General features: G+C 37.1%; 5 protein-coding genes across 11 annotated transcripts in view; 2 read left to right on the top strand and 3 right to left on the bottom strand.

Annotated features, from left to right (window-relative positions):
- The first annotated feature begins 768 nt into the window (after positions 1 to 768).
- LOC108781666 (cytidine deaminase) lies at positions 769 to 3,863 on the top strand. The gene is made up of 2 exons (XM_018549719.1): positions 769 to 1,093; positions 3,261 to 3,863. Exons 1-2 carry the CDS (start codon positions 1,057 to 1,059, stop codon positions 3,671 to 3,673), a joined length of 450 nt encoding a protein of 149 aa, XP_018405221.1. The 5' UTR covers positions 769 to 1,056; the 3' UTR covers positions 3,674 to 3,863.
- Positions 3,584 to 14,157, bottom strand: Tor (serine/threonine-protein kinase Tor). 3 transcript variants are annotated; one of them, XM_018549716.1, is made up of 7 exons: positions 7,953 to 14,157; positions 7,718 to 7,860; positions 7,493 to 7,633; positions 6,649 to 7,273; positions 4,272 to 4,452; positions 4,026 to 4,081; positions 3,584 to 3,645 (listed from the first exon to the last, which is right to left on the bottom strand). In XM_018549716.1, the coding sequence occupies exons 1-6, from the start codon at positions 14,155 to 14,157 to the stop codon at positions 4,066 to 4,068; spliced, it is 7,311 nt and encodes a 2,436-aa protein (XP_018405218.1). In that variant the 3' UTR covers positions 3,584 to 3,645; positions 4,026 to 4,065. The 3 variants fall into 3 exon arrangements, with proteins under 3 accessions (XP_018405218.1, XP_018405220.1, XP_018405217.1); XM_018549718.1 differs by lacking the exon at positions 3,584 to 3,645 and adding an exon at positions 3,646 to 3,715; XM_018549715.1 differs by lacking the exon at positions 3,584 to 3,645 and having other exon boundaries at positions 3,947 to 4,081.
- Positions 14,158 to 18,107: 3,950 nt separating this feature from the next.
- Positions 18,108 to 21,532, bottom strand: Arf79F (ADP-ribosylation factor 1). 3 transcript variants are annotated; one of them, XM_018549703.1, is made up of 5 exons: positions 21,452 to 21,532; positions 19,801 to 19,971; positions 19,220 to 19,329; positions 19,001 to 19,126; positions 18,763 to 18,927 (listed from the first exon to the last, which is right to left on the bottom strand). In XM_018549703.1, the coding sequence occupies exons 2-5, from the start codon at positions 19,946 to 19,948 to the stop codon at positions 18,763 to 18,765; spliced, it is 549 nt and encodes a 182-aa protein (XP_018405205.1). In that variant the 5' UTR covers positions 19,949 to 19,971; positions 21,452 to 21,532. The 3 variants fall into 3 exon arrangements, with proteins under 3 accessions (XP_018405207.1, XP_018405205.1, XP_018405206.1); XM_018549704.1 differs by lacking the exon at positions 21,452 to 21,532 and adding an exon at positions 21,105 to 21,199; XM_018549705.1 differs by lacking the exon at positions 21,452 to 21,532 and having other exon boundaries at positions 18,108 to 18,927; positions 19,801 to 19,948.
- LOC108781660 (rac GTPase-activating protein 1-like) lies at positions 21,310 to 23,689 on the bottom strand. Its single transcript, XM_018549702.1, has 4 exons — positions 23,519 to 23,689; positions 23,233 to 23,387; positions 22,768 to 23,169; positions 21,310 to 21,446 (listed from the first exon to the last, which is right to left on the bottom strand). Exons 1-4 carry the CDS (start codon positions 23,687 to 23,689, stop codon positions 21,320 to 21,322), a joined length of 855 nt encoding a protein of 284 aa, XP_018405204.1. The 3' UTR covers positions 21,310 to 21,319.
- Positions 22,099 to 24,058, top strand: part of LOC108781658 (putative methyltransferase NSUN6) — a 6,728-nt gene continuing 4,768 nt past the window's right edge. The window contains exon 1 of one of the 3 annotated variants that reach the window (XM_018549698.1): positions 22,099 to 22,139. The gene's annotated coding sequence lies outside the window, so the exon portion shown is untranslated. Of the gene's footprint in view, positions 22,140 to 22,886; positions 22,916 to 23,649; positions 23,668 to 24,058 lie in introns of those variants that run through there. The other 2 variants (XM_018549699.1, XM_018549700.1) reach the window with 2 other exon arrangements.

Consider the following 24,058-nt stretch of genomic DNA (forward strand, 5'->3'; position numbering starts at 1 on the left):
CTATCAGTATTTAATTATGTCAGATCGTGCAGTGTTTTTGCCGCCTTTTTGCTATCATAATATGACAATAAGTGTGCCAGATTTTTATCAACATTTTGCTGATTTAACATGTAGTTTTATATCAAGTTTTCATCTATTTTTTATTAATTTATTTTGCCAGCATGTAATGCTCGAATTCTGCTTGCTTTATTTCAGTAATGTTTGATGAATTTTTCCAGAATTTTTGCTAGTGTATTATGACGCGGTCTGCTCTATTTTTGCTATATTTCTGTTAGCGCTATACTGAAACGGTAAACCGTGTTCGACTGTTGCTCGATTTTTGCCATTATAATAATGTAGCATAAATTAGCAATGCGTGCTTTTGGCAGGTTTGGCTATCTGGGTAAATGTGTACTATTATACTGGACACTGGAATGATCTCCGGTCTACTTTTTTTTCAGCTCAACCTGTTGCACGATTCATCTTTTTCTTCCCAATGTGAAAAGAAAACAGAAAGATGAACTATGTGCAACAAGTTCGATTTGAAAGCGTAGCATTCGAATCGAAGCGCGGCGCGAGGCAAGGTTAGATTAGGTTAGGTTAGGTTAGGGCTGCGCAGAATAAAAGGAACAGGGAATAAGAATTTCAACCTATCAGAAATCATGTATACTATGGAATACACACTGTTTATTCCACAGTATATGATTTCTGATAGGTTGAAATTTATTCTCTGTTCCTTTTATTCTGCGTAGCCCTTAGAAGGGGCAGTTGAGCGCTGCTGAACACAGTATAAGTAAGCTTACTTATACTGTGCTGCTGAATCAGCAGCAATTAGCATTTAGCATCAACAGTGATCAGTAGTTGTGCGAGCGAACGCATTTCTGCGTCCACGCATGTCAGTCGTCGGTCGCCGGCGGCTGCGAGCCTGTCGGTATCACCGCAGTCGTCCAACAAGTGTCAAAGTTGTTGCCGAGACATAGTAGGAGCGAAAACATCAGTCTCAACGTCTTCTGTCGCGATTCTTTATTACGTCTCTTCTACAGTAACCTTCATTATTACGAGCGGCACCCTGGCAAAATGGGCATCTGGGAAATAATCGATTTCGCATCGCTTGGTAAAAGACTCACTTTCGCAATAAAGTTTATAAAGCACGCTCCCTGAACCTCATCTCCTTAATTATCGCGATATATCGATTCCCGCTTTCTCTCGCTTTCCATATGTTTTCTTTACGACAATCGTAAAAACATTCTATTCCAAAATTCATTACAAGCACCGGAAATCTATGTATATAAGTTTGCGTTACATGCATTAGGCTGAGCGAATTTTGAAACACACGATAGCCAAAGAACTGTAGAACTGTATCCCATGTAGAATCGAAAGATCCTAATATTGTTATAATTTACGTGATTTATGCAACAGTGTTTGCATTTTGTATGTACATCACATATCAATTACATCGAAGGAGACAGAAATGATCAGGTGTTTCGACATATTATTTATATATTAAGAATTTATTTTGCGCCCGTCTCCTATTGCCCTTTATTCTCTCCAATTTATTTTGGAATTATAAGGAGTCTTGATTGATCTTGTTTTTATAAGATTAAGAATTTATATTGTAATAGTCGAACGCATGAAGCTGTAAAGTGTAAAGAAATTAATGAGATTTACAAATTTGAAAATTTTAAATTCAAAAGACATTGTGCAAAATTAAAATTAAACATCTTATTATCTCATAATATTTTCACTACAAGTCTAAAAACCATTGGCTTAAATACCGAGAAATCATTCGGGATAGTCCCTGGGAGATAAGTCAAATAATCAATCTAAGTTTCCTGATAACGAGACTTTTGTGCCGTATTTTCTCAACTATCAAATAAACAAGCTTATAAATTAAAACAGCGATACATGACGCACGCAATAATATTTATACCTTATTAATAATTGCATGTGGTTCTTAAACTCTGCGAAATTTCGCGCGCTATGGTGGCGACGAATCAAATCGAACGAGACGCGTACCGCGGAATAATTAATTGTATTATAGTTACAATGATAGCTGAAAAGTTGTATTAAGTAAAATTTGAAAACTTTTTTGAAGAAGGTATAAACAAAATTAATTAAAAAAAATTAAATTAAATTATATAAATACTGTTACATATATGTATATACATGTAACAGTATTTATATAATTTAATTTAATTTTTTTTAATTAATTTTGTTTATATCTTCAAAAAAGTTTAATCTCACTGTATAATCATATATAGATACATATATATGATTATACAGTGCCCGCCAAAAGTCCCGAGCCATCTGAATAATTTCTGAATGATTCTCGAACCATTGCAATTTATTTCGTGGTTTGTATGCGAATATAACATATAAGGTATGGAGGATATGGCTACGATAGTTTTTCAATGGCAAGAATTTAAAAATTATGAATGGAATTTTTAAACTCTTCCTACATCTAAAAACTATTATATATATTATAAATTCGACATTTTTGCATCAAATTTTTTGTCTTAAAATGTTACAAAGAATTCAGCTGTAAAATATCAATAGTTTTGCAACACCCTACACGCACGCACGCACGTGTATATATATTGGCCTGTATTCAGAACGCACTTACAACGATGTTAGCGTTCTAATATGCTATAGTTTACGTTACGCATACTATAGACTTTCAGAGATAAAAGCGCGCGTTTATCAATAAAAACACGTTCTGAATACGGACCATTATGTACAGGGTGTTCTATTTTGATGAAAGACAATCCACTCAAATATCTCAGAAGCACTGTGTTCGAGAAATATTTCAGACAAAAGTTTTTTTTACTTCGAAGAGGACATAATATGGATGGTATCATCGGTTTGATCCTGAGTGGCGTTGTTGAGGTGAGGACAAGGTCAAACCGATACCATCTTATATCCCCCTCCAAATAAAAAAAAACTTTTATCTAAAACATTTTTTGATTTAACACATATTTCAGATATACATATTTGAATGGATCCTTTAAAATGGGACATCCTATATACGTGCGTGTACCGTATATCATGGATGTATAAATATGATATATGGTAAATATAACAAATTGATATAAACACATCTATCTAAATTACATATACATTTCGAAGTTACATTTTACGCCTGGAACTTTTTACAGTTAAATTATTTTTAATTATACGTTTATATACAATTCTCTACTTCATATGATTACCACTAAGGATCATCTACAGATTTCTTACATGTCGCTAAACCGATGCCGGCTGATGGATGTACCGTTTTACAGACCGAGACATTCAGGAGCTGATTAAGGAGAGCGCGGTGGTGCGTGAGAACGCGTATTCGCCGTACAGTAAGTTCAAGGTCGGCGCCGCGGTACGATGCGTTGACGGTAGCATTTCACGGGGCTGTAACGTGGAGAATGCGTCCTATCCGGCGGGAGTGTGCGCCGAGGTCACGGCAATCGCACGGGCCGTGTCAGAAGGGAAGCGAAAGTTTACAGCGCTGGCCGTGGTCGCTGATCAGGAAAACACTTCGTTTACCACGCCGTGCGGAGTGTGCAGGCAGTTTATGTCCGAGTTCGACGTAAACATGGCCATCTACTTGACGAGATCCGATATGAAGAAAGTTCTACGGACTAAGGTGAACGAACTATTGCCGCTCTCGCCCTTCTGCGCAAACGATACGAAGACTTCATAATTTATCCTCATTGTTGAAGGCGATGTTGAAACAACACGGATGCTACAACGGAAGGCGTTGAATTTTTCTATGTCCATAGTAATTTATCCAGAACTGAACTGATTGTAAATCTTGTTATATATCATATAATTCGGCATATCAGTACGAGACTTTATTTCAATGAAATTAAGATTGTGACGATGCATAAGTATTATTTACAACAATGTGATATATGTATATGGAGTAATCATGTAAAGTGACAACTATATATATATATATATATACACATACGATACGATTATCATAAAATCTTGAACATAATTAATAATTTCATAAAAGTTATAAATGCAAAAGCAAGCGCTTGCACACTTACGAGGGTTCATCTTTGATGAGTAAAGTTTATCTCTCATCATTTACCAAAACGGACACCTGTAATGGTATGCAATAATGAGACCGATGTCTTTTTAATATAATTTATATACACACGTTTCTTGTAAAATCAGAATATAAACTCTAAATTGTTGACGTATCTATACATATAATATGAAAAAAGCTATATAGATTGTAAATGATAAAAATAAATAACTAATATATACAAAATTTTCTAATTATTACGTACCATCCAATATAACATTGGCAAAGATTTTCGTTATTTGTAGCTTGCTGGATCAACAGATCGACTTGCTGTCGGACGCTGAGGGTTTCTTCATGTGAAAAGTCACGCCCTGTTAATTTGTCTCTTACTCTCGTTATGATCGTCAAGGCTTTCTTGTTCAGCGCTTCTGGTTGATTATTATCAGCTGTGGATATTGTAAAAGCGAAGGTTGCAAATGTTAGTGATAAGAAAGTTAAAAATAATTTTTTTATATAAATTTAATGACCTTTTGATGACTTTATAAGTTTTTTAAATTTTGTATTTTAAGTTTGATATCAATTTATATTAATATCCTTTCACGCACGCACGCGTACACACACACACACACACATGCACGCACGCACGCACACACACACGCACACACACAAAATGATACGTAAGTGCTGGTTACATGGTGCGGTGTATAGTTTTATTAGTAAGATACACACACATGGGAGTCTCATTTTAAATGACGACTTCAAATTTCTCTTGAACAGTACATTTTAGAGAAAAGTGTTTCAGATAAAAGTTTTGCAATTTCGAGGGGAACATAAGATGGTATCATTGGTTTGACTTTGAGTGGCATTGTCAAGGTCAGGGCAAGGTTACTTTAAATTATTTTTTTTTAACTAAACCTCCTATTTTTCATTACATATATTCTTAAAGCTTCGAGATCTCTTAGAGATTAAACTTCGAGATCTTTTCAAAACACTATATAGAAGTACTTTTCGAGTTATAAAACTTGCAAATTACAGCATCGCCGATATTAGCATTATCTAAAATGTATTAGCGATGGTTGCCCGGTCGGAGTTACACCTCATTTGTGTTGTGTGGACCTATAGCATGGTGTTCTAGTTCCCAGATTTAAATCCAAAAAAAAAAAAATAAATAAAAGTCCAGATTTCTTTTTATGAGATTTTTTAAAAAATATGTACGCTGAAGTGTCTACAACAAGGAAAAATATGATTGAATGCATAATCATTGTTTGCCGGAACATTTCAAGAAATGTTCTTCTATCTACTGTTGACAGTTTTCAATGTCGAATTCAACTATGTATCGACAACAATAGAAGTGGTGTTCGAACATTTAAATCGATAAAGGAATTTTATTTTCATTAAAATGCGACCTGCAATATAACAATAAACAAAAATATCATTTAATTGAAAAATGTACACACATATACATGTATATTTACCAACCCCCACACATCTCTCCTACACACACAGAGCAGAGGGTTTGGAGTCGTAAAATACGGGGAAAATGACGAATCTTGGGATCCTTATTTCTGTGCGCACGCACGCACGCACGCACGCACGCACATAAAAGAGGTGTAAATCCGACCGGACAATCTCCATCTATGTGATACACTTTGGGTGCTAATGCCGGCGGTGTTGTAACTTGCAAGCCTTATAACTAGAAAAGTATTTAATGAAAATATTTTATTGTAGCTTGCACGGAATATAAGAAATTCGGGTTCGACTCCCGAAATAATATTTTTCGCAATATAAATAAATTATTTATAGATTTTTAATGTCATTCATAGATTTTAATATGTCATTCAATTAAGATCCAAGATGCTATGAGCATCAAAATTGTTAAATTGCTAGATAATTTAACTCGTGATATTATTGCGATAGTTTCGTAGAATGGTGTTTCAAGACCGAAAAATTATTCGGAGCGCCGTTTAAAAGACTACATACGTATATATAAATTTAAACAGAACTATAATAGCATCTAAGATCCAGTTCGACCGTTAAAGGCAATTTCTTATTGGTTGTGTTTCTCACATGTACGGTCCTTACAGATTTTTAATATGTCATTCAACATATTAAGATGCAATGTGCATCATTGTTAGTCAATTTAATTCGTGATAGTACTGCGGTAGTTCATTAGTTTGTATTGTAAGTCTGAAAAAAATTTCGGCGCGCATTTAGAGATCTACATACGTAGTATATAAATTCACACGAAAATTATATTAAGAAGCTTCCAAGATCTAGCTTGACCGTTAATGGCTTATTCTCATCGGTATTCAGTTTTATCATAGTATTTTAAAAAGCTCTCGAGATAAACTATAAGAATATGTAATAAAAAATGAGGGATTTCGTTAAAAAAAATTCAAAGTGACCTTGCCCTGACCTTGACAACACCACCCACGGTCAAGCCAATGATACCATTTTATGTTTCTCTCGCAGTCACAAAACTTTTGTCTGAAACGTTTTTCTCTAAAAATATACTGTTCAAGAAAATTTGAGGTCGTCATTTAAAATGGAACATCATACATGCATGCATGCATATATATACATAAGAACAGTTAATTTACAGGTAATGTGATATTAGTTATTTAAAAATGCAATTCCTTTACCTCCATTTTCAATGCTACACGGTACACCCTTCTTTGGTAATGTGGCGGTAAGAGAATCGAGCATATCGCCGTGTTCCTGACTGCTGCTGGCACTCATGCCTTGAGCGTCCGATCGTTTGCCCTTGGGCACCGTATTGTCCATCAATCTCCAATTCAAGAGAGGATCGTAAACAAATGCTTCCAGGACCGCCATTAAACTGTCCTTGTTTCGATGTAGCACGGACATCACAGACTCGCAAGTTCTTCTATATGTTCCCTCGATTCCAGTCACCTCCATCGCATTGATCAACATTCGAGTCAAACGGAACGGTATCTTTTCTGGGAACTTTTCACGTGTCATCGCCACCTCGAAGCAATCTCCGAAGTCGATGTGCAATATTTTACCACTGAGACGGTCGAGCATCAAGTTAGACGGATGACGATCACCAAGACCGAGTATATATCCCACCATAGACATCACGGCCAGAGAACGCGTATAGTTTGTTCTACGATCAAACCATACTTCGCTCGACGGTGACTTCAACCACAAAAGTCTTGCTAAGTCATCGCCGTGGGTATGCTCGAGTGCATGCTCGAACACTTCAACTTTTTGCATGAGTATAAGATGATCATAGTCAGGTGCCATCTAAAAAACAATAATATGGTTCAACCTGATGCCTTTTATACGATGTCGATTTGTAAGTGAAGAAATATACGAAGTGAATAATTTACCATTTTGGAAATCTACATCGTATTGATATAAAAAATAAGAAAACGCAGAAAATGTACATCACAAACGTATATTTTATAATACGATGTATGCTAAATAAATCTTTTAATATAAAAATTTATAAAGCCTCCTCACTCGTAACATTATCCTGTGCTCGATATTCAACAATATTTTCTTCTTCTCTCTGTAGTCTCTAATAAGCGTATGAAGCGTATCACAATGCGGTACCCAACCGATGAGACCACTGTTTGTGGATAATGGAATCACAGCGTATCTCTAAACATAAAGCCAAAATATTATTCACATATCTCTTCAACAATTATAATATTATAAACTCGTAAAATGCTCAAACTCTCTTACTTGAATAGTAAGATTTCTTCGGAAAGTATCTGGATCATGTAACAAGAGAGTGTTCACTAAACCGAATAATTGCATTACTCTTTCATCTTGTCTCAGATCCTCATGACCTTTCAATAGAAACATGTAATCCTTACCATTACTACCTACAAAATACATGTTAAAGCAAATTAATATTATCAGAATATTTTTTATAATCGAAATACTTGAATTTAATAGACTTTTAAAAAAAACTAACCTTTAATGCACAACTTTCTTGGTCTCTGTTTGCTAGTTATCACCTGCATAGAGCTATGAATACTTGCTATTCTCACGATAGGTTGGCCAGGGCTATAGCTTCCCGGAACAGCCAATTCCAAATCTCTGCAAATAAGTAATTTTGGACTAACATATTGTAATTCCAAACTAGTCAATTGCGGCAACTGTCGGGATATCCTCCGGAATACGTGATAATATAAATCCCAGGCTTGATTCAAATCTCTCACGTTCCGAGATGTTTTATATCTATTACACCATTCTTGTGCTTCTATTAAATCCCTTCCGTAAGCTTGATTGAAAGACGTCTCTTTTAGAGTTTGCGGCCCTCTTTCGAGCATGGCGTGTAAAGGCTCGAGAGTGTCAAACATGCCTCTAACATTCCTCTCTCCAAAATATAATCTACTAGCCTCTTCTAAGCCCTCGTGCCATAATTCGTGCCATAAAATCGCAACCCTGATTAGCTCATCGCTCGCCATCATGGCCTGTTGAACCAATGTCGGACTGTGCTCACACATGCTTTTCAGGATTTTGTTAGCTGCCGTCTTCCTCGCATGGCTAGCACTCTTCGAAGCTACTGTTAATGGATAAACCAAAGCCTGAGGATGTGTCTTTCCTATATCTATGAGAAGATGATGTATGCAACGACCGACTAGCGCTCTAGGAGTGTCGATTCTGGCTATGAGTTGTGGAATCACTTGCAGCCATGTATTTATCTCTATTAATCTTATGCCTTCGACCACAGCGTCATATACCTCTGGCCACTGACCATAATCGAACCAGAGTGTAAGCAGACGGAGGGTGTCTTGCAGAGAGTTGCCATCCGACAAGTTGATGGACCTGAAAAATCCCTCCACAGCTGGAACAGTAAACTGAGATATATATTGTGAGCTGGAGAGATTATTGCGCGCTCCGTTGCCTGGTGCAGTCTCCGTAGGAGCAGAATCACCTTGCTGATGCTTATAAAACAAAACGGTCTCGTAATTAGTGTAAGCGAAGGCGTGCCATGCTTTATACCATGTGGGATCATGCTCCGTTGCTGCGGCATAATAAGATAATACCGCAGGAATAGAATGTTCGTTTATACCCTGCAAGGATTCAAGCCATTCGCCGAGCTTAAGGTAACACCTGGCGAGCAATCTCTTTTTGCTTTCATATTGCTTCTCGTCCTCTTGATTAATTACTGCCGCTGTTGTTGGCTGCAAGTAGGTCTGTACAAATCGCTGCAGTTGATTGTAAGCCTCCTCGCGTTTATTTGCAACCCATAAGTGCTTGCAATAAGCGAAGGTCACCTGGGGATGAGTAGTCGGCAGCGGCTGATCTGGAGTCAAGGATGGATCTGTGCCCATCAGCATCACCAGCGTTTTGTGACACAGCATCAAACTACCACTCTTCCGACAGAGACTGGCATATTTAAGCCATGTGTACATATCGTCGTGCGGTGAGACTACCAACGTGTGTACCTGAATGATCTTCTGCCAGTCTTCTACTATCTTTTGTCCACCTTGAAGCCTCTCCCACCACATGACCTTGATGGCCGCTCTACGTTCAGGCACCAGCTTAAACTGGATCACTTCTTCTAACTCCGCCAATTTCTGCACTTCCACCATAGCGTTGTACGCCCGCTGATAGCTCTCACCAGCCATTGCAGTTAGTTCAGTATCTAACAGATCCCTGGCACTATCGATAAACTGATGCGCAACGTTGTATTGTTCGTCATGGATCGCCAATACCGCTCTGTAAAACGCTCCGTCTTGGGTGTCCTTCGGTATCAACGAAACATACTTCTGCATACTTTCCCATTGACTTAAACCCCAGGCCGCAGCCGCTGCCATTCTCGACATTCTTTGCTTGGTATCGTCGGTCTGATTCGTCCATTGTTTCGTAGCAACCTCATGCAATTGTCCCCATTCTCCAAGAGCCTCCAGACAACGCATCTCACCCAAAGTAGACTCCACGTCTGCGGAATCGATCTCCAGACGTTCTTGATACAGTTGCAACGCTTTATCCCAGTTGTGAAGCTTTTCGTACCAACGTATCTGGACTTTGAGATCTTGCTGGTTGTGATTCATCACATATTCTAACAGACCTTCGGCCGCTTCTTTCTGTTGAAGTTTGTTATTGATGGAAATCAGGGACTCGAATACGCTGCTGTTTCTGCTCTTGTGAAACTCGTCCTCCTTGTAGTGTAACGCCTTGGCATACGCACGACAATGCATTGCCGTATCTCCAAGAATCTTATTGTCTAATGGCAGGGGACCTTTGTCAATGTGTTCCATGAATTCTGCTAAGTTCAGAATAGTCTGCGTCACTTCGGTGGGCAGGTCGGGAACCATTAATGCTTGATGCAGAGTCTGTATTAATTCCGTCCGGTAGTTTTCAGCGAGTTCGGTCCAGCACGAGACGAAAGCCGCGTTGAATAGATCGCGTGGTAAAACAGCATAAGTTTGCGCCAGCGCCCAGCAAGATCTCAGAGCCGGTGACGGGGATTCTTTCAGCAGACCGATGGAGAAGCATCGCAGCCATTCGAGCCAATCATCCTTGGATACCCGTCGCGTCGCTGTCCATGCCTTCTGCAAATTCGAAGCCGATACGTTCAGTTTCTTAATCGTTTCCGAAGGCGTTAAAGAGAACTCGCGATTCTTATTGCGCGAGTGTCGCATTCTCATCAGTAAGAAATCTTCGCCGTCTGCCGCGGTCGAGTCTGTGAGTATCTTGTCTACTAGAACGTCGTATCGTGAATTGACTATCTTATGCTTCGTCATAACTTTCTGGACTAACACGATAAAAATCTGATACTTCTTACCCAACTGCATCACGACAGCGCAAAGTGTGTCCATGGCTGTGCTCCTTAATTCTGGACACTGGTCCAATGTACGTACCAGAGTATGAACGATTCGCGACGCAAAATCTGTAAAATCCAATGTGTCCGCAAGAAGATCGACCGTTTCGAGAGCAACCTTATTCACGGCTATTGGACAGTCATTTGCGTAAAACAATTTAACAATCGGTGGAAGTACAAGGTGTAGATAATTGTCCAGATTGTTCCCGAATGTCTGTAGAGCCAGAAGCAGCTTCACCGTCACTGCGCGATCCTTGCTGCTATCGTGGGTCAGTACTCTGAGTATCGGCGGCATCAGCTGCGGTAAATAGATCTTGAATTCCGCGCCTAGAGCCATTGCAATCTGCTCGACCAAAAGAATCAACGTGCTCTGTAACGGGCTATTCACGGTCCAGAATTCTTTGATCAAGATGAATATGTCGTCCAAATAGTTGCGTATGTGTTGCTTTACAATGGCGATGAGAACAGCCAACTGTTGGAATAGGAACTCTCGGAAATTCATGTCCGCCGTGTGCACGACATTGAGGAAGCTCGGCATGACTTGAGAGATATATGGTACGCATTTAATTCCAAGACTCTTAAATATAAAGGTCACCGCTTGCACCACCATGGTGTGATGCTGAGACAAGGTCGGCTCGCGAATAATTCGCATAAGCGTCGTAATGGCGATCGCAGGATAAAATTCTTCCAATGTGGACGGTGACATGTTCACCAGCATCTCACTGGTTGTCAAATCCTGAGCGTTCTCCACGTCATTCTTGGTATCTGCCATTGAGGTGAGTGTGTCCAGCTGACAGTCGATTTGTCCGAGATTCATCTTATGTTTATAAGGATCCAATGCACCCAACTGTCCGAGCACTCTAATGGCCTCTCTCCTGATGATCGGTTGCTGTTCGGTTTTCAGGAAATTAATAAGAACGTCCAGCAAGGACGGATATTGTATGTATGGTTTTACCACGTGACCTGTGCTACCGACTAATTGACCAAATACCCACAATGCTACTCCTCTTTTCTCAGGTGAACTGGCGTCTACCAACATTTCCAGTAATATCGATGAAAGCTCAGACATCCACTGTTGCATCTCGGCACCATTTACCTCTGCCAAATCACCAATCGCGCGCAGAACGGCCAGCACAACACCGGGGTTAGGATCGGATTCCTTTAACTTTGGCACAAGAACTTTCAAAATTGGCTCCATGTATGGTCGAACAAGTCTTGGTGCAGTCACTACGAGATGATCCAACATTCGAGCGGCTTGTTCCTTATTACGACCCATTCCTGAATGCTCCAATTCCGTTAGAAATTGCACTAAAGTTTTCCTTAACGATGGCATAACGTAAGCAGGATTCAGTGTGCTAAGTCGGCCAACAGTACGAACCGCTAGTTCTCTTATTTCAAACATCTCGTCATTCATGGCGATAAACAACGCAGACAAATTCTCTGCTTGCGCTAATTGAACATCGAAAGAATCATCCAACGATGCCAACACCCACAGACGGACGTCGGGATCCGTGTCGGTTATTCCTACTACCAGCAATTTACCCAAAACAGTCGAAACAGTAGTGGTTACTGTGGGACCAGACTGATTCAATGTTAATCTCAACAACCTAGAGCACGTCTTCACAGCTTCTAATCGGACTTCCGCTTGTTCCGACGTTAAAAAGTGATCCGCGCATCTCTTGACAAACTGCAACAATGGATTATTGTCAAAGTTAAAGGTACCTAATGTTTTTAATGCAAGTACTGTCGAAGAAACGTCATCCGCCGTGGAACTAGGACTAGTTGCTGTCCACGGTGCACCGGGATGTCTCAATGGTTTTTGCATTAAAACTTGTGACAGCATTCGCAAGAGACCTTGAGATATATCCACCTGCAGAGAGGGAATGCTGTGCGCCAGCTCCCTGAGAGCCGTGGTCAAGATCGGGCTCAATCCAGTTTGAAACATAGGTTCCAACAAGTCCCTCACGTCGGAAGCTATGACCTGTTTGACCGCGTGGCTGAGTAAGGTAATGCACACAAACACTGCCGGCTCTAAGGAAGTGCGCTTCTTGCTCGGGGTTTCCTTAGATGGTAACAAACTTTTAATCACTTCCATGATTTTTGGTAGGTACGGATTTATCGCATCCTCCACTGCCACAGCTATAAAGCCGATCGATGTAAAAGCAGCGTAGCGATCTTTCTCACGACTGCGTAGGATTAGTAAAAGGTATGCCAAAGATTCTTTTAAATGATCCCTTATAAATTTCTCCTTGTTAAATGCGGCGAGTCTCGGCAACAACATCATGAGGGCGTGTTGAATATGCGGATTCCTAGATATCTTTTGATTCATAACGTCATTATAAATATCGTCCAGCCTATCCTGCATCAAGCATCTACAAACAGTTGACTCGTGTGCCGGATACAATGTGTGTTCGGACGCGGTTGCGTTCTGGGTAGATCCGGCCCATTTGGATCCTATCGTTGTCTTCAAGCATGGCATCAACGAAAGTATATCATTTTCATTTTGCGTAGAACCGTTTAATCTTTCCATCAGAGCCTCATAGTTCCTTTCCCATTGAACATTGCTGCATCTTAGCAGTTCGTTTAATACTAACAGCGACCCATGTATCCTGTCGTCTTTGTTAATGCCCTTTTCTTTTGAATGAACCTCCTCGAATCCATCGATCACTTCGTCGTAGCACTGTTTGTACCATTGTGACTTATGCATTTGCTTCACAGTTTCCCTTTGAGCCGTAACTACCAGAGCTGCTCTCAAAGCCTCTACCGCACCTTCTCTTATAGCTGGTTTAGGATCATGTATAGCGTTGAAAATCAACTCAAAAAATGGTGTAACTTGTTGGAAAAAATATGTTGGCACAGAGACAGCAAGTTCTCTCAGCACGAGTACAGCAGCATGTTTCCTGCCCTCGTGTCTGTCCGTACCAAGCCATTCAAAGGCACGTTTTACTTCAAACTCGACATATTCGGCTGTATAAGTACCAGAAACTAGCGCCAACTTCCCAACAGTCTTTGCAGCTAATTGCATGACGCCTACATCGTTGGAAGGTATTAAATTTCTAAGATAGTTAGCAAATCGTACTGTTCGTGTATTAAAATTACCTACGTCTGCTCCTATAAGGCAAACTATGGCTAATATACCACCTTTCTTCTCATTAATATCCGAGGCAGATACCATTTCAAATATGTGATGATTGAATTCATCCATAAATGCTGTGATTTCTTCCTGCGACGCCTCTCGCAGTTCCCTCTTGACATACAAACACAGATCGCGTGCTGCCTTGTTACGTGCATCGTCATTTCTTGACTTGAGTCGCTGGACAAACTGCTGCATCAGTATATTTGACATTGTTTTAGCATTAGATGTATAAATCAAAGTGTAAAACATAACAGTCTAGATTCCATCCAATTCCTGAGTTGTTGCTCTAAAAAAAAACATTTTTATTATCCCACATTAGATTTCTACATCACATGTAGCTATGTGATATTGAAATCAATTCATTTATTACATTATGTTTGCACCTGCTTGACTCTAGATGGACCTTTTTTTGCGGCACAGCATTATTACTAGCGATATAAAAATTTCCATTTATGCGATGAAAAATAAGTAGAATCATTTACAAAGATGTAATTCAATATACAGGCGGTAATACATCCGATCTCCGGTATTTTCCACATCATGTTTCTTACTTGTCATCCATTAACAACCAAATTGTTCGTTGCCTTGGTATGTAACTTGTACGTCGATTTTCTTACGTCCTACGACAATTATTACATTAAAAATATCAAGAATACAAATATTTCTTACAAACGCGCGAAGATTATAACCTTAAAAGCGAAGATACATACTGATTGAATTGGCGCCACCGTCGTAAACTGAATGAACTTTTAATTTATAGTACGAAAAGTCTGTTCTTCACTGCATGCCGGCCTTTTTTCTGTAAAGGCCACAGCACACACTTTTGCATGACGCATAAGAGAATCAACCAATCATAATCCTTCTTTTCCTCCCACTTTACGGAAGAGAAGTATTTTGATTGGTTGATTCGCTTATGCATTATGCATGACGCATAAAGCCTATAGGCCGTAAAGGAGCCTATCGATTCTGTATCTTAAAACAAGATGAAAATTGCTTTAAAAGTGAGTGAATATACTAGAACATTTATAATTTCATTGGTCAATACCTAGTAAATTTGCCCACTTTTGTAATTTTCACTTTGTTTCGAGATACAGAAGCGACCCCAAGAGCGGCGCAGCGGTGAAGCGGCGAGCGATAGCCAATGAGAGCCATCCTTTTGGGTAAAAGCATGGCCCTCATTGGCTTTCGCTCGCCGCTTCACCGCTGTGCCGCTCTGGTCTGTAGGCTCCTTAAAGCGGGGAGCACAGACTTTTGCATAACGCATAAAGCATGTGCATAAGGAATTTCATTGGTCCATTTTCTTATGCATGAGTCAATGGACCAATCAAATTCTTTATGTATATGGTTTATGCGTTATGCAAAAGTCTGTGCTCCCCGCTTTACACACACTTTTGCATGACGCATAATGCATGATGCATATGAGAATCAACCAATCAAAATGCTTCTCTTCTGCGAAGTGGGAGGAAAAGAAGGACTCTGACTGGTTGATTCTCTTAGCCCGGATCCTCATACGGGCAACAGCGCTTTGACACCAAACGCTGATTGATGAAAAACCGGTGGCGAGGGTAAAATTTACCTTCATAACTCGTTTTTCACCAATCAGCGTCCGGTGTCAAAGCGCTGTTGTCCGTATGAGGATCCGGGCTTATGCGTCATGCATTATGCGTCATGTAAAAGTGTGTGCTGCGGCATTATCGCACATGAAATGCATAATAGAGCATGAGCATAACATAAAACTGTTGGACAAATAAGTATCCAGCATAAAGTTGCCAAATTAATTAAGATAATTATCTTAATGAGCATCTTAAGATGCTCATTGGTCTAGCGGTCTTATGTTATGTTTATGCACTGTTAGGCCGATATTTCATGTGTCGTACGACAAGGCTTTTCAAGCACGTTGATTGGCTATAGGACAGAGATCCGAGAATCTCTCTGTTGTACAGCCAATAAACAGGCTTGAAAAGCCTTGTAGTACGACACATAATATCGACCTTATGCATTTCATGTGTTTTGGGCTTAAGAATTTCAACCTATCAGAAATCATGTACTATGGAATACACACTGTTTATTCCACAGTATATGATTTCTGATAGGTTGAAATTCTTATTCCCTGTTCCTTTTATTCTGCGCAGCCCTAAAGCTATATCCACACAAATTTGCATAACCGCATAAACGTATGCATAATGAAAATTATCCAATCACATTTTACGTACATCTTTATAAGGGAAATGCGATTGGATAATTTTCTTTGTGCATGCGTTTATGCAACTATACAAGTTGTGTGGATATAGCTTAACCGCACCGCGTGACCCGCGCGACACATGCGCATACATCAGCACGCACATACATATTTTGACAGGTTAACCTAATTATTTTAATTAACAGTATTAAAACTATTAAATACTTGTTTCCATAGTCTTGTTTTCATACTGATATTATTCCATTTTTATAAAATTGGAAAAATTGTTCTTTATCCTTTTCTATTTGTTTAAAGATTTTTGTTAACAATTATAATGTAAACTTGGAGAGAAAAAGGCACTAGGAGTCCGGCATGGATAATTTTACGCAAATGCTAATATATAATAAACAAAACGTTCTTTATTATAATAAATGTGCTTACATGTTTCGGCTTAACACACATACATACAAAAAATTTTCACTTTTCACGTTTTCGCTCTAGGGAAAAAGTTACATAATCGATATTGCTTTAGTTTACGCAGTTTAACGGAAATGGAACCAAAAGTGAACTTATCTATAATCTCGCAATTACTCTTGATATGGAGGATTTCAACCGGTTGAAACTCGCCATGTTGCGAGATTATGGATAAGTTATTTCCATTTCCGTTAAATTACGTACCTAATTAAACGTACCTACTAAATTAAAATAAAAAATTACCTAAAGCAATATCCTGATTGGTTCATCGGCTTAAGTTACGTCTTACGGTTATAGAATTTTGTATGAGGCAGCCCTACCCCGGATCTACAATAGATGTTTTAAGCCTTAAGCCGTAAGAAATTAACTAATTACAGTCGAATTCGAGGAGAATAATCGATTATGATTCGTCCATTTCTTATGGCTTAAGGTTTAAAACTCTATTGTAGATCCGGAGTTTACACAATCAAGAAACAAGATATATATATATATAAGAATTTCAACCTATTTTAACCTATTTCGATCTATTTCACCTTTTCCTATTTCAACCTATTCCATAGTGCATCGTTTTTGATTGAAATTCTTATTCTTTCTCTGTATCTGTTTTTATTTTGCAGCGCTTACGTCTTTAATATTGGGATGCGAGAATAATCGATGAGATAAAAGAATTGCACTTATTGTAAAAATATCTATTGACGCTATTTTTATGATACATCAAAGTTTGTTAATCTCTTAATGTTACACGAACACGTGGAAAATGTTTGAAATTGATTATCAATAGAAATAAGATTGACCTCAATAAAAATAAAAGATTGTGTAACTGTTGGCGCGAATAATGTATAGACTACTTGTATAAAGCACAATTATAATATATTTCACAAATTGTTTAAACATTCATACATAATTATACAAATTTTTGCATATGACGAAAAGGCGATTGAATGAAAAATTATGGGGGACAAGGGTACATTATAAAAACAATGTATTTCAAAGATAAAAAAAAACGTTAAGACATCGAAGAACGATCGTGAATTATAGTATCGAAATTAGAGGCATATAATGCTACAACGGCAAAGATTTACGAATTTAACAGTTACCAGAGGCCTGATTCTTCATTGACAGTTCAAGAGCCTTTTTAAATCTCTCGAGTCTCTGAATTTTCTATCGTGCTGCACAATTTTGGAATGTCAAGGATACTTTCTAATGCATCTTATTGAGGTGTAATAAATAAATCGTTTCTTCTAGCGACAAGGCATGACATGTTTGGATAACTGTAAGTTTGAAGGTGGACAGGTCAGATAGTCAGATAATTATCCGCATTTTCAGTTTTCCCAAGTTTTTTTTATCACCGAGAATTTAAAAAATTGAAAAAAAAATTTGAAATTAAAAAATGATAAGTCATTGCATTGTCTGCTACAGTAATTGAAAATTACTGTTTTCATTTTCGTGTAAATCGCGCTGGGTTGAAGCAAGAGCAATTTTTGAAAATGGACAGAGCAACATTCTCTCGTCTATCGATCACATTTTTATCATATTTATATAATGTAATGTACAATATGCAGCTACACATTATGATAATCGGTATGTCCAACGCATTCAAAACTGGCAACATTGTGGGTACTTTACCTTTTCCTTTTTTGTGTGTGTATGCGTGTATGTATGTATGTATGTATGTGTGTGTGCGCGCGCGTTCGCGCGCGTTAAATTTTCTCATCAAAGAGGTATCATTTAAATTACTCATTAATCAATGTGTATCGTATGTTTCAAAGTTAGGTACTTTAATATAATTACTTCCAAGTTTTCCACATGTTGTGGCATCTCTGTGTAAAAAGTGTAACTATATAATGCTAATATAATAATAATAATAATAATTATAATTATAATAATAAGTTGCGCAAGGCAATAGTCCGATGTGGCCGTTCGATCGTGTGCCTGCGGCCGCTTCCCGCTCCTCTCTCCCCATAAAAAAAAAACCTACTGACACACAGTCAACTCCCAGGAATAACCTCTTCTACAGTTTCCACTCAAAATTGCGGAGAGCTTGCGACGTTTGTATAGGTTGTTTCTTTTGTTGTCCATTTGTAGTAGAAGGGGGGAGGAGGCGTGCAGCTGTTTTTGTTGATGTTAATAGCAACTGAATGTTGACAGAATAATTGTCCCAATTAGCGGTTGGCATTTTTCAGCTGATTGGAAAGCCAGTCGAGACCTTCGTAAAGTCCGTCTCCACTAGTGGCACACGTTGCCTGGATGTACCAATTGCGATTACGTAGAGAATGTAATCCCAACTTATCGGTGATCTCTGCTGCGTTCATTGCATTTGGTAGGTCCTGAAATGTTATTCATTTAATAATGTCCTTTGCTCAAATCACTCCTATGTAAATCCAACGAAAGACTACTTACTTGTTTGTTAGCAAATATGAGAAGTACTGCATCTCTAAGTTCATCTTCTGCTAGCATTCTCATTAACTCTTCACGCGCTTCACCAATACGTTCCCTATCATTACTATCAACGACGAATATCAATCCCTGTAAATTAAGTATGAAGAAAGATGTAATAATGGAATAAGATATCAATTTAATGAAAATATATTAACAATTTACAATTAATAAAGTACATACTTGTGTATTCTGAAAATAATGTCGCCATAGAGGTCTTATTTTGTCTTGACCGCCTACATCCCATACAGTGAAACTTATATTTTTATACTCGACCGTTTCTACATTGAAACCTAAAAAATATATTTACATATGTGTGATATTACTATCCTTGAAATATTTATAAATTATTATAGTATTTATAAGGCTTACAAGTAAACACCACAGCCATATTGAATTGTAACATCAGAAACAACAAAGAGAGGACACATAAGTTTTTATTACATACTATTTGTAAAATAAAGACAATTTGTTCATTATTTTACTTTATCCAAATTGTTTTTATTTACAAATTATACATAATAAAAATTTATCCATGTCATTTCTTACTTTTAACATTATGATTCAATATGACTGTGGTAACTACTGAGGAGCTTTAATATGAAAGTTTTACAATATATACAAAAATGAATTATTATTATCATCAAATAAATTGATAAATTGTAATTGTTTATAGGAATGAAACGTACAAAGTATTATTTCTTATTTGATAATACGTTCTTTAAATTACAGGGATAATATGAAAGAAACAGTTATGTACTTACCTATAGTGGGAATTGTAGTAACAATTTCCCCTAATTTTAATTTGTACAGAATTGTGGTTTTACCCGCTGCATCCAGACCCACCATCAAAATCCTCATTTCTTTTTTGCCAAAGAGGCCTTTGAATAACGTTGCAAACATATTCCCCATGATTGGAACTTGTATGTCAGGACCTGAACATATGCACATACATATATACACATATGTATATATACATATGTGTGCATGCATATCCATTACATTGGAATGCAATAAAAAAAGTTATAATATTCTTATAAAATATATGTATAAAGTATGTACATCAAATCTTTAGGTATGTACATACATACATATACACGCACACATATGTTTCATTTTAACTTATAGAAAGATATTATCATTCTATGTAACAATGATAGATTACAGCTCCTGTGTATTTCTAATTACACCCCTAATTACACCCTTAATTTCACAATTTGAAACTATGAATGTACATTAAATTTAATACTAAGCAATATGAAATGAAAAGTATAACATACATATCCCTATATTTCTCAACTATGTAACACAACATATATTAAGATGCATATACAATTTTTAAGTGACAGAATTGTAACAATTACGTAAGAAGAAATTGGGTTGATGTGTTGAAATAAATGCTGAATACACATGTAGTACGAAAACTATTTATGTATGTATATAAATATCACGTAACATTTGCAACTGAGAACATTCAAATGTGTATAGAATGTAAAGATGTTGATTCTTTGATCTTTTACACATATAATTGAGACAGGAGTAAATTTACTTGGGAAAATTTTGTAAGCAACATTAGACAAAAAAACCATTTGCATATGAGCAAAAGAGAAACTCGACATCGATTACAGCGACACGAAATGTTAAGCATGTTTCTTGAAACGTAGCATTTGTGATCACTGACCACTTTGAGCGTCAATCTCCAGTCTTTGTACATACATACATACATACATACATATATCATACATACATAAACCATCATATATACATTATACATACATACATATATATATACATCATACATACATCATACATACACGATGATTCCAAAATCTCGCAACTAACCTGACCGTATTAAAAAGCAATCATGAGTCACACATACATAGGACAATCGACAATACTCTCGATACGGCGGGAATTGTTGTAGGAGGTACGTTCGATATCTTCTCGTCAAGAGGAAAAAAAAAAAAAACGAATGATGAAAGGGCATGCACGAAACTGTTTCATCCTACGGTTCGCGCTATCGATTCTCATCCTTAATAAAATCGTTGTGATTATCGGACCAGCATACCCTCGGGGATCGCTATTGACTGCTATCGACTGCTATTGACTGCTATGCCGAGACGATCTCTATGCGGTTTTCGTACTAGTTAAGGGTGTTGGTATTATTTAAAACGCCAGCAGAGCCGAAAGCGTGAAACCGCGCGAACAAAATAAAGGATATCGTGCGGTTCGCGAAGGCACTGCTGGGCACTGCTGAGCACTGCGTACACCCGGTGTTGCCTGTCACCTTCGACCTACTCCCCAGAGAATCGTCAAAGGTTCCGCGCTCAAAGATCCATTACCCAGAGATTTGTTCTTACTATTAAGTTCTCTGGTGACGCCACGTTGTACATGTGTACCACTTACGTTACTTACGTTTCAGTAAAAAAGATTATTTTCACGAGAAACGATAAAACATAAAACCAACACTCCCGAAAAGTACCGTATGTCAAAATGGCGGACGTGGAAAGGATTTGTACCTTATGCCACGTATAGGGTCATCGAATTGTTACGATTGGCTCGACGTAAGTCACGTGATGATAGAAATTAACAACATGGTACCCGAGTACGCAATAATAACACGAGATGGTGCTTCGTAATCCGTAAACGTCGAGTTTAGTGCCCCTAGCCAAGAATTCCTAGAAGTAAATGCGGGGATCATAGAGTTCCTATAATTTAATAATGGCCACACTCATAATGCATGACGCATAAAAGATCCAACCAATCAAAATGCTTCTCTTCTGTAAAGTAGGAGGAAAAGAAGAATTATGATTTGTAGATTCTAAAGCCTTGTGTTCACGATGCTAGAAATCGGTCCAAGATCTCGGATGAAGAAAGAATTAACAAATCGCATTTGAACAATTTGGTCACATGACCAATGTAATTGGTCAATTTTTCCTTCCATCCGAGATCTCGGACCGATTTCTAGTATCGTGGACACAAGGCTTAATTCTCTGTCTGAACTGGTGCAGACAGTGCAGGCAAAAAGAACAAGCCTCTAGTCTAACTCTAACCTAACCTTGGTTGCCTGGCCAAAACTGGAGAAGAATAATTGAGTAGTAATGTATGAGTATCTCTGAATCGAGTTATTTGGAGTTATTTCTTGATTATTTTAACAGAGCGAAACATGTGTAGCGAGAGAAAGGAACGACCAATATGTATAAATGCTACAATTTATTTAATACCTCTAATTATATAATAGTATACTTTTAGTTACGTATCTATCAATAATCTATCGACAATAGTTTATAAAGGTTAAGAAAATAAAGATTTGATTATAAATTTGATCGCGGTACAATGTTTTTTTTTTATATTTCTAAATTAGTCCACCATTAAGTAACAAATTTCCGAGTATCGCTTTTACTTCGTGATAATCTGGAATATGAATTGTGACAAAAATATATATATAATAAAGTGTTGTGTAATTATTTCACACAGTATCATGCAATACTTACAAATCCACCGAATAACATTGGTTATTTTCCGCATTTACATGGAACTAAACTAACTTGAATCTTGCATTGTGTGTGACATATAACGGGACAATCTCTACATTTCAGTACTACCTTTCCAAATCTGATTCTGACATCAAACGAAAAAAACATAATACAATTTGATCTGAATCGTTATAATTATTGTATATATTCTCATAATACAACTGTCGCACTAATTATTTTCATAGTAGATATTACCTCTTACCACATGGAGTACATGTTTCCGGTTTAATAATGATCTTGGAAATGAAGCTATGACTGACAGAAAATGTTTCGATGTTCGATGATAATTTAGTATCAATATTTTCTTCGTTCAATGCAATTTGGATTTTGACATTTTTGACAGGTATAGAGCATGCACTATCTTTTGCCTTAATTTTCGCCATTACTCCATCCGGTGAATTAAATTCGACAATTTTATCTAACGTGCTACACTGTTTATTCATAGAATGTTCACCACTAGGTTTATACTCTTTCCATTTTTTCTCTCTCTGAATTTTTATTAAAGTATCGGTATCTAAATCATCTTCTGATTTGGATAAACAATTTAAGTCACTTAATATTGAACCTGTAGAATCCGTTTCCACTATTGTAGTCAAACTAAAAAATCATCGAGTTATAACGCGTAATAAATAGAATACTTTACACTAATTCTGTACCTACTGTCTGTCGATCCATTTGTCTTGGACGGTTAAATTATTACATTTAAATTCGATTTCAGGTTCGTTAAGAAATTGTAGTTTCTTTTTTATATCTTCGTTCAAGTTTACTTCTCTATCATGAAATAACACCTCTTTAACCATGTTGATTTGACTCTCCTTTCAAATACAAATATATTTGATTTAATACTAAATTATAAATGTTTTATAATTTAGTTACATATTTTTTAAAACAATTTTTTACATACAAGAGATCTTAGAAAGAAAATTAATACTAGAACAAATTTTACCAAAAAGTTTTTATAATGCTCAATTGTTCGACGTTTATGTTTTTCCTCTTCTAAATTTCTCCTAGCATGACATAATTTTTGATGAAGATTCGCAGTTTGTCGATGAATTCGATCTAAATCTAGACAAAGTTGTTGGTATTCTTCCAAAGGTAGACATTTTATTTGTGGCATGTTGCTCAAAACTGTATTTAAAAAACACACATATATATATATATATATCACACACAAACACATACATAAGCATTGTATTAATTTGTTGTATGTGTCTGTACGTAAAAGAAAAATAAATTTATTTCAATACATTTTGTCCAGATAACTTTAATTATATGTTTATTGTTGTTGTTAATTATATGCAATAGATAAGACATTTATTTTTCCATTTTTAAATGATCACCATAGTAAACACTAACAATGGCATATCACACAGAATATTATAATTTTCTCTCTCATTTAACAAATGAATATAATGTAATACTTTTAACAGTTACAATGTTGAATAAGATCAATTTTGAAAATGATATAGAATTATAATATTCATAT

Source organism: Cyphomyrmex costatus, unplaced genomic scaffold (genome assembly GCF_001594065.2).
Source record: "Cyphomyrmex costatus isolate MS0001 unplaced genomic scaffold, Ccosl1.0 scaffold866, whole genome shotgun sequence".
NCBI classification, from domain to species: Eukaryota; Metazoa; Arthropoda; class Insecta; order Hymenoptera; family Formicidae; genus Cyphomyrmex; species Cyphomyrmex costatus.